Source organism: Haliotis rubra, unplaced genomic scaffold (assembly GCF_003918875.1).
Source record: "Haliotis rubra isolate DU_JTF1 unplaced genomic scaffold, ASM391887v1 Scf42, whole genome shotgun sequence".
NCBI classification, from domain to species: Eukaryota; Metazoa; Mollusca; class Gastropoda; order Lepetellida; family Haliotidae; genus Haliotis; species Haliotis rubra.
In genome coordinates this window covers 2,491,337-2,502,331 of record NW_025767102.1, presented here as the reverse complement: position 1 = coordinate 2,502,331, position 10,995 = coordinate 2,491,337, and the positions used below count along the sequence as shown (strand labels likewise).

Genomic DNA, 10,995 nt, shown 5'->3' with positions numbered 1-10,995 from the left:
TAAATCAGCGAGCCTGATCATCCGATCCCGTTAGTCGCCTCTTACAACAAGCTTGGGTTACAAAAGATCAATTCTAACCCGGATCTTCACAGGTCAAGCGATTCGAACCTATATCGACATGACTCAGATATGCAGTTCAGGTAGAGCGAACTGACCGTCTACGATCACTGAGAGACTCATACCGGCATGCTACTCCACCCCCACCTCAACCCCAACTCCCAAACCCCAACCTCCAACCCACCCCTACCCTGTTATATACCCTATCCACAACTACACTGTACATTCACATACATTATGATAATTTCAGATAACATCGATCATCATCTAAGCAAGTGTTATCAACAATGAAGTGTTATCTGGGAGCTGATGTTATTTAACCTTGACAAAACTATGAACGACATGGCACGCAAGTACTGAAATAAGAAAATAAGCTGAATAATTGGCGATAAATTCTCAACGGGAATCTACTGACATTGTAACAAAATGGGAATTCCGAGAAGTGCATAATTGATGAATCAATCAAGGTTGATATTGGTGTTTATCTTTTACGCACAGAAGACATGGTAACATAAAAACAAATGGCTAATAAAACACTTAGCACATCAAGGTGACCTGTATAGGGAAGTATATAAAATCAATAGAAATAAACATAAGACACAACTTTTTTAATCAGTTCGGTGACCAGTTTCATGCCGGCTTGACCCTGTTTCCCGAAGGCAAATGTTTGATTCAGTTGTGCAGTTGTGTAACGTGATGATATACATACATAAGTTGAGTTAGTGAGTTAGTTTTAACGCCTCTTTGAACATCATTCCAGTTATGTCATGACGTCACAAGTACATAAATCTCTCTCAGCGTGTATATATGCCAATGTATGGGGTCCTAGTAACTCTCGTATCGTTTTCCTGGGAAATCGTGAATAATGTAGAAATGATAATCCAGAATGATGGTGGATGCCTTTTGAACTTAACTCGATTTCAAATAATACGGTTCTGTGATAATGAATCTACTTGCAATGTTCATGCGCTTAACTGCATGTCTTGATAAGAGCAAGCTCAAAATATAAATTACCAAGTCAACCACGTCTTCTAGTGAGCAAGACCATACAATTACCACAGCATCAAAACGTCCAACTACAAGTCTCAAACAGCTGACCACTAGTCGTCTATAGCAACGTGTACTTGTGCCATGACGATTGTGCCTAAGTTGTTAATGCCAATGGGAGATGGTTCTAATGGCACTTACATGCTCTAATTACACATAATCATTTACTATCTCTTCTCCAACTGCTACCGATGCAAAGTCTATAGGATCACATCAAGTTAGAGAATGCTTTTCAACGCAATCAGGTTTAATTACGCTCACTAACATCCTTCCCTAGACCTCGAATGTGGCATCGCGTTCACAAGTATCACACAGAACGGGTCATCTGGAAACTGTAGTAAATCAACGCCATCAGTGGATATGGTTCCCAGTCCCTGCTCATGTGTGAGCATTCACTTGAATTTCTCTCCTGGTGCAGGAAGAAGATCACAGATTTAGATCTCGCCCGAGACATTCGATCTCATCCAGCAAGAAGTCCAGGTCACGTGTGCTAACGGCCATGTTGGAAATGGCGACCCGGAAGAAGTTTGGCATCGTGTTTAACGGTTGATATTGGACCATCACTGTTCCGGATTCCATCATCCGTGCTTTTATGGCTGGTGCAACCTGGAAGGAGGAAGAGGTGTTTAATAACTATCAACAGAACGTGTACATTTCATACTACTCGTAGTTGTTGTGTATGATAGGGCAAAAAAATGGTACAGCATTTGTGTGAGAACTTGTCACTATAACGAGTGAGTGAGTATGGTTTTACGCCGCTTTTAGCAATGTCCCAACAATATCACAGTGGGGAACACAGGGCTTCTCACATTGTACCCATGTGGGGAATCGAACCCGGGTCTTCGGCGTGACGAGCAAACGCTTTAACCACTAGGCTACCCCACCGCCAAGAACACCAGCGCCTACACTGCTTTGCACCGTGACGACGCCATTATGTTATCAAGTGGCAATAAGTCTAGCACATGTGCGGTGATATCGTATTAATATTTACAATAAAAAAATAAAACGCTAAGTAGGGCTGATAACACAATGCCATTTAGAAAGTGGTCAAATGTAACATATGTTATATTTGGGATTACACTTTCACTTTCTAAGTGTAAGTAGGGCTGGCTAAAATAATCCGAAATATCGTCGATAGGAAAAATGATTAATGATTATCAATATGAACATTGTGTTATCTATAATATCGCATATTACATTTTGTGATAGAATTATTTTTTATTATTTTCACACACAATATACAAATTTAGGACTTTATCCATTTATTCACGACTAGTCTGTCTCACAGTCCCTGAACCACATTATTTTCCCTACTGCCAAGCCCTCCCTTCAGTGCTGAAGCCCTAAATAAAGCAAGTCTAGATTTGAATCTCTGGTCTCCCTAGGGCTCCTTTTCAATATAAATGGGCTTGTTTGTTACTATCAAAATTATATATATTCAGAGACTAAGCCTTAGTCTAATTCACGACCTGCTTCTAAATTATGTTTTGTTAATAATCCATGCAACAACATAACATTCACCAGTGATTTGAAATATGTTAATTTCTTTAAGGCATTTTTTCTCAAAGTTAGGTCTCCGATATTTATCGATAATCGATACATATTTAGCCAATGATTATTGATCTCAATTGTCTATATGGATAGCCAGCCCTAACTCTAAGTCGATTTACGATTCGGACTATACCAGGATACTGTATTATAGTATATGTATGAACCACTATCAAGAGGGATGACACCAGGACCAGCTGTTCGCAAAATGGTGAGCGTAATAGCAGACTCAGTATTTTTTATACTATAAATATATAGGCTACAATGTACACATCTATAATAGGGAACTACATTGGATATCAAATTTGAAAAATGTCATCTACATGTGTAACCACTACGCGTGAAGATCCGGGTTAGAATTGGTCATCAACTAACGGGATCGGGTGGCCAGGCTCGCTTACTTGGTTGACACATGTCATCGTATACCAATTGTGTAGATCGATGCTCATGCAGCCGATCACTGGATTGTCTGGTTCAGGCACGATTATTTACAGACCGCCGCCATATAGCTGTAATATTGCTGACTGCGGCGTAAAACTAAACTCACTCGCCCTATTAGATATGCATTAGCGCTCATTTCATTAAGGAAGGAAGAAATTCTACAAATTAGCATAAATGTTCAAATGCAGAGCACCTCGGGTTCGATTCCCACTTGGACACAATGTGTGAAGCCCATTTCAGATATCCCCTTCGGTGATATTGCTGGATCATTGCTAAATTGGCGTAAAATCCAACTCACTCACTCACTCAAATGCACAGGGAAATAATAATACTATGGACACATGTCATCGTATCCCAGTTGCGTAAATCAATGTTCATGCTGTTGATCACTAGATTGTCTGGTCCAGACTCGATTATTTACCAATCACTTTTTATTTATTTTATTTTGCCAATCCGAGCAGCAGTTCCAGTTAATAAAGAAACAAATCTACAAGTGGAACTCTTAGTGTCCATGCGATGTCTACTTCCTGTCTAAATGTCTTAACCCCACAAGTTACATAGATGTTTTCAAAGAAGAGGTCATTCTGAAAAATGCCTTGAAGCTCTAAAGATAGATACAGCAAACGGAATACTGTTAGTAATATAATGGTACAAATGCCAATCAGTTTTCAAACGTGAAAGGAACATGTTACCTTATGGAGATCCTCATCAGGTATTTCCTCTCGTTTTAAGGATCGCCATTTTTGTGGGATATACCAGAAACACACATTAGGTCCTTCAATCTGGAAGGGAATACAATTCATATTTATGTGTATGAACATGTATTCATATTAAGTTACAGAACCACTTCCCGATCACAATCATCAGGGTCGTACATTGAGACAAACAATTGAGACTATAGTCTTGGGGGCCCTTCTTGACACATGCCTCCGCACTAGGATATAGATATAATATCTATCGATCGCTACATATATATTTATTAATTTGTAAAATGTAAAATATGTCGATGAAACTTAATGACGCTAACAATTTACAAAATATGATCACATTATATATTATTTGTTCTAAATTTAAACGATGTTTACCTCGTCAAGGATAAGGTGGAAGCCTTCCCTGTCTTTCACTTTCCCAAGAAGATATCTGTTATTTGAAATAAAAGGTCAGCCCATTAGAAACATTGCGTACATCTTGACTAAACAAGTCGTCAAACAATATATGAGTATAATGAATACCCCTGTTGACTTTCAATAATTAAAACGAATCATGACATAAAATAACGACACGGAAATTTTGTAGAAACGACACAGAAATTGTTTCGAAAAAGAGATATTCCATTGTCATAGCATATGGCAACCAGTAGCAATAAAACCAAAATACACAAACTAACAGTTGTGTTGTTGGCGATATTGTGTATGAACCGTCACAAAATATACATGTATAGATAAAATGTGTGAGTGGGTGAGTGAGTTTTAGTTTTACGCCGCTTTTAACAATATTTAAGCAATATCTCGGCAGGGGACCGCAGAAATGGGGTTTCACACATTGTGCTCACGTGAACAATCGAACCCGGGTTTTCGGCGTGACGAGCAACGCTTTAACCACTAGGCTACCCCAACGCCCAAGATATAATGTGTACATGTGTGTACCTTATAGCCATGTACAGAATCGTGCATCGATCACACATGCAAGTGATTGATATCATAACCCAGAGTGGGTAGGGGTCACTCTCTGGTGTTTGTTGCACGTGTGCACAGTAGTTCTATGTGCAATCGGGGCGGTGGGAAGCAATGTGTGAAGCAAATTTCTGGTGTCCCCCGCCGTGATATGACTGCAATATGCTAAAAGCGGCGTAAAACTAAACTCACTAACTCTATGGGCGATCAGGAAAACGGAACATATGAGTTACCTCATAGCACGGGCTCGAACCAGGAAGTAGAATTTACCATATGATCTGGCCACTCCACTGTATATTATCTGGTGTATCCGCTACGATATAGCTGGAATATTGCCAAAAGGCGCGCAGAATTCACTCACTCTAATGATATTTATCGAGGCCTGACATGGAAGTAAATTTCCTGAAGTGACATCACATGAAGTTATGGAGTTAGTGAGTGAGTTTAGTTGCAGCAATTTTCCAGCTATATGGCACTGTAAATATTCGAGTCTGGACCAGACAATCCTGAGATCAACATCATGAGCATCGTTCTACGCAACTGGGATACATGACATGTGTTAGCCAAGTCAGCGAGCCTGACCAGCCGATCCCGTTAGTCGCCTCTTACGACAAGCATGGGTTACTGAAGATCAGTTCTAACACAGATCTTTTGTCTACAAATATTGAGTCAACTGAGGCAGAAAACTATCGTCATACAGGTAGTCAGTTTACTAAAAAAAAAGTAAAATTGTTGTACTTACTTTGCTAGCTCAAAGTTACGATCCATTTGATCCTCAAACCCTTCATCACCCTGTGAAATATTTAAAACCATAACTGCTGAAGACATCATCAACAATATAATATCATCAGAACATAATATCATCATAAACAGTACAAAGACGTTGACTGAAATTCAGATGTTTCCTGCATTTCCCTTGATTGGACATCTTAGAAAGAGTCAAAGATGTTTTGGATATCAGCTTCTTTATTAATTTTGTTAAACTCGACCTTTTGGAGTTAATTTTTACTCCTTCTTGACACGACGTTTCGGAATAAATTCTTATTCTTTCTTCACGGGAAGAATTAACAGCGAAACGTCGTGTTTAACAAATAAAGAAGTTGAATCCCCAAAGTCTTTGAATTATGTTCGTCACTTGCCATTGAAGAAACCTTAGTGTCGTGATAAAGATCCAATTGTGACTCTACCTGGACACGAGCTACTAATAATTTTTTTACCCCATGTGACTTTGCTTTATAATCCTTCTCATTTGTTACATTTCATTTTGACGAAATTCACTATGCTTTTACTAAGTTGTAGTAAAATGATTGTTCTTGCGAAATAAATAATCATTTTGATATGGGTTGTCTTGGTTATTCTTCAAGGTTATTTTGAAAACGTTGTAAACTTTCTTTTGGACATTAGTATAGAAACAATTACCAATCCGCCCTCACAAAGCTTTATGTCGAAAGCATTGAACTGAACAAAATTGGACATTATTGAATCACATGACATTCAAGTTTCCTTTTTTTCACGTTACGTTTTATGTGAACTCATGATGCGGAAGTGTAACATGTGAGCTGTTTTGTTTCATTGCGTGCATGTTTAACACCGTTAATAATGCATTGTGTATGCAAGCTGCTTCAGTTCACTAATATATCACGTTTGGCAATAATTATCAATAAAATATGTAATTTGGGACATGAATATAATTTTCTCTTTTCGCTCGTTGTGTTTTTTTATTCTTCATTCCGGACGGAGATGTTAACCAAGTTCACTTTCGGTTGTATCGAATATCGGATAAGTAAGTCGACTCATCCTCCATACAACGGTTTTTGACTGTAGACGTAATGGTGACGACACTACCAGTGCCTTCACATCACCTTGTCTACTGCTGTGAAATGCTGATAGAAGTCAACACGGTAATCAATGCAATAACGAACGTGACACCACTGGCATCACGGGGTCTTCACGAAGACACCCACATACATTCGTGGTTCGATAAAAATGCATTGCCGGCTGAAGAGTGAAGAGTGTTCTAACGGGACAATTATGTTACAACCAATGTTAAAATACGCATTTGTTATCTAATTCACTCTATATGACGATTTTACTTCCTGAACCAACTGCTCGACCTGTTCAGGAAGAAATCCCTTCCATCAAGATGCACATATTCGTCAAATATGTCAATAGTTCCTTCTTTAAGGGTCGACCAGGCACTTCCAAACATGTAGTGTGTCATCAATACGGCGATTAGATTATAAAAAGTCAGCAGAAATTGTTTTGGAACACACAAAAATGCCATGCCAATTATCTTCAACAAACATCAGGAGGGTTCTACAAGCAATGATATAGCAGCTTCGGCGATCTTGACTTGAGCTTGGACAAATGAAATTTAACCAGGATACGTTGCAATCAATCTAGTGAGAGGCAGTGTCACATCATTGTCAGCAAAGATATGAGAGATTTACTTTATTGATAGCATAATAAATTGATTATTATTCCGATATGATCTATTCCCCTCATTCCAGGACACCAGCGTACCTTGGATCTCCACATGAGCCAAAGTTTGAAGATGTCGTTGTGTCGGCCACACTGAACAGTCTTGTCACCAGTGTCGTAGCTCACATCATACAGCTTGTCCTTTTGAAACAGGTACGCCGCATTGGATTGGTTGGCAGCGAGAAGAAGACCCTGCAAGTCACAGTAAGATGGCATGATCCTGTTATATAAAATTACAGATTCAACGATCATGGAGAGAAGTCTTTCAGTTTATCAAATATTGTCCATAACGTTATTTGCTTCTTATTCTAGGTTGTATTGATAAGATCATATACCTTGTGTCTAGTCAATGGGAGTATGAGGGCTTCATTGTATCGAGTCAATGAGAGTATGAGTGTTAGATTGTGTCTAGTCAATGTGATTATGAGGCTACATTGTGTCGTGTCAATGTGAGTATGAATGTGAGAATGTGTCTAGTCAATGGGAGTATGAGGGCTTCATTGTGTCCAGTCAATGACAGTATAAATGCAAGATTGTGAATAGTCAATGGGAGTATGAGGCTACATTGTGTCGAGTCAATGTGAGTATCAATGTGAGTGTATATGAATGTGAGATTGTGTCTAGTCAATAGGAGTATGAGGCTACATTGTGTCGAGTCAATGACAGTATGAAGCTACATTGTGCCGAGTTAATGACAGTATAAATCGAGTCAAGATTGTGAATAGTCAAATGAATGGAATTGTGTATATGAGGGCTACATTGTGTCGAGTCAATGACAGTATGAATGTGAGTATAGTCAATAGGAGGGCTACATTGTGTCGAGTCAATGGGAGTATGAGGGCTACATGTCGAGTCAATGACAGTATGAGTCAATTGTGTCGAGTCAATGGGAGTATGAGGGGCTACATTGTGTCTAGTCAATGGGAGTATGAGGGCTACATTGTGTCGAGTCAATGGGAGTATGAGGGCTACATTGTGTCACAGTCAATGAGTTAATGTGAGTAGGAGAGGGCTTACATTGTGTGTATAGTCAATGTCAATGGGGAGTATGAGGGCTACATTGTGTCGAGTCAATGGGAGTATGAGGGCTACATTGTGTCGAGTCAATGGGAGTATGAATGTGAGATTGTGTATAGTCAATGGGAGTATGAGGGCTACATTGTGTCAAGTCAATGGGAGTATGAGGGCTACATTGTGTATAGTCAATGGGAGTATGAGTCTAATGGGAGTATGTGAGTCAGTCATGACAGTATGAATGTGAGATTGTGTATAGTCAATGGGAGTATGAGGGCTACATTGTGTCGAGTCAATGGGAGTATGAATTGTGTCTAGTCAATGGGAGTATGAGGGCTACATTGTGTCGAGTCAATGACAGTATGAATGTGAGATTGTGTATAGTCAATAGGAGTATGAGGCTACATTGTGTCTAGTCAATGGGAGTATGAGGGCTACATTGTGTCGAGTCAATGACAGTATGAGTGTTAGATTGTGTCGAGTCAATGGGAGTATGAGGGCTACATTGTGTACAGTCAATGAGAGTATATGTGTTACATTGTGTCAAGTCAGTGGGAGTATGAGGGCTACATTGTGTACAGTCAATGAGAGTATGAGGGCTACATTCTCCACAGTCAATGAGAGTATGAATGTTATATTGTGTCTAGAGAAGGAGAGTATGAATGTTATATTGTGTACAGTCAATGAGAGTATGAAGTTACATTGTGACGAGTCAATGTTACATTGTGTACATTGTGAAGAGAGTATGAATGTTATATTGTGTATAGTCAATGAGAGTATGAATGTTATATTGTGTACAGTCAATGAGAGTATGAATGTTATATTGTGTACAGTCAATGAGAGTATGAATGTTATATTGTGTACAGTCAATGAGAGTATGAATGTTACATTGTGTACAGTCAATGGGAGTACATTGTGTAGTCAATGTTATGAATATTGTGTACAGTCAATGAGGGTATGATAGTTATATTGTGTACAGTCAATGAGAGTATGAATGTTACATTGTGTACAGTCAATGAGAGTATCAAAGTTACATTGTGTACAGTCAATGAGAGTATGAATGTTATATTGTGTACAGTCAATGAGAGTATCAAAGTTACATTGTGTACAGTCAATGAGAGTATGAATGTTATATTGTGTACAGTCAATGAGAGTATCAAAGTTACATTGTGTACAGACAATGAGTGTATCAATATTACATTGTGTACAGTCAATGAGAAGTATGAATGTTACATTGTGTACAGTCAATGAGAGTATAGAATGTTACATTGTGTACAGTCAATGAGAGTATGAATGTTATATTGTGTACAGTCAATGAGAATTATGAATGTTATATTGTGTACAGTCAATGAGAGTATGAATGTTACATTGTGTACAGTCAATGAGAGTATCAAATGTTACATTGTGTACAGTCAATGAGAGTATGAATGTTACATTGTGTACAGTCAATGAGAGTATGAATGTTACATTGTGTACAGTCAATGAGAGTATGAATGTTATATTGTGTACAGTCAATGAGAGAGTATGAATGTTATATTGTGTACAGTTATGAATGTTGTGTACAGTCAATGAGAGTATGAATGTTACATTGTGTACAGTCAATGGGAGTATAAATGTTACATTGTGTACAGTCAATGGGAAGTATCAACAGTTACATTGTGTACAGTCAATGAGAGTATGAATACAATGAATGTTATCAATTATAAATGTTATATCAATGGGAGTATGAGAGTTACATTGTGTACAGTCAATGAGAGTATGAGTGTTACATTGTGTACAGTCAATGAGAGTATGAATGTTACATTGTGTACAGTCAATGAGAGTATGAATGTTATATTGTGTACAGTCAATGAGAGTATGAATGTTATATTGTGTACAGTCAATGAGAGTATGAATGTTACATTGTGTACAGTCAATGAGAGTATGAATGTTACATTGTGTACAGTCAATGAGAGTATGAATGTTACATTGTGTACAGTCAATTAGGGTATGAATGTTATATTGTGTACAGTCAATGAGGGTATGAATGTTACATTGTGTACAGTCAATGAGAGTATGAATGTTACATTGTGTACAGTCAATTAGGGTATGAATGTTATATTGTGTACAGTCAATTAGAGTATGAATGTTATATTGTGTACAGTCAATTACAGTCAGGGTATCAACGTTATATTGTGTACAGTCAATGAGAGAAATGGGCTTGTACAGTCAATGAGAGTATGAATGTTATATTGTGTACAGTCAATGACAGTATGAAGTATCAATGTATGAATGTTATATTGTGTACAGTCAATGAGAGTATGAATGTTATATTGTGTACAGTCAATGAGAACATGAATGTTATATTGTGTACAGTCAATGAGAGTATGAATGTTATATTGTGTACAGTCAATGAGAGTATGAATGTTATATTGTGTACAGTCAATGAGAGTATGAATGTTATATTGTGTACAGTCAATGAGAGTATGAATGTTATATTGTGTACAGTCAATGAGAGTATCAAAGTTACATTGTGTACAGTCAATGAGAGTATGAATGTTATATTGTGTACAGTCAATGAGAGTATGAATGTTACATTGTGTACAGTTATGAATGTTACATTGTGTACAGAGTATGAATGTTATATTGTGTACAGTCAATGAGAGTATGAATGTTATATTGTGTACAGTCAATGAGTACAGTATGAGTATGAATGTTATATTGTGTACAGTCAATGAGAGTATGAATGTTATAT

The 10,995-nt window shown here is 37.9% G+C and overlaps 1 protein-coding gene across 1 annotated transcript in view; it reads right to left on the bottom strand.

Annotated features, from left to right (window-relative positions):
* Positions 1-254: 254 nt before the first annotated feature.
* LOC124288569 (glutamate decarboxylase 1-like) overlaps positions 255-10,995 on the bottom strand; it is a 41,934-nt gene continuing 31,193 nt past the window's right edge. The window contains exons 11-15 of the mRNA XM_046725121.1: positions 7,290-7,439; positions 5,509-5,558; positions 4,179-4,233; positions 3,786-3,875; positions 255-1,710 (exon numbers count right to left, since the gene is read on the bottom strand). Of these exons, the coding sequence (XP_046581077.1) occupies positions 1,531-1,710; positions 3,786-3,875; positions 4,179-4,233; positions 5,509-5,558; positions 7,290-7,439 (525 nt within the window). The 3' untranslated portion in view covers positions 255-1,530. The remainder of the gene's footprint in view (positions 1,711-3,785; positions 3,876-4,178; positions 4,234-5,508; positions 5,559-7,289; positions 7,440-10,995) is intronic.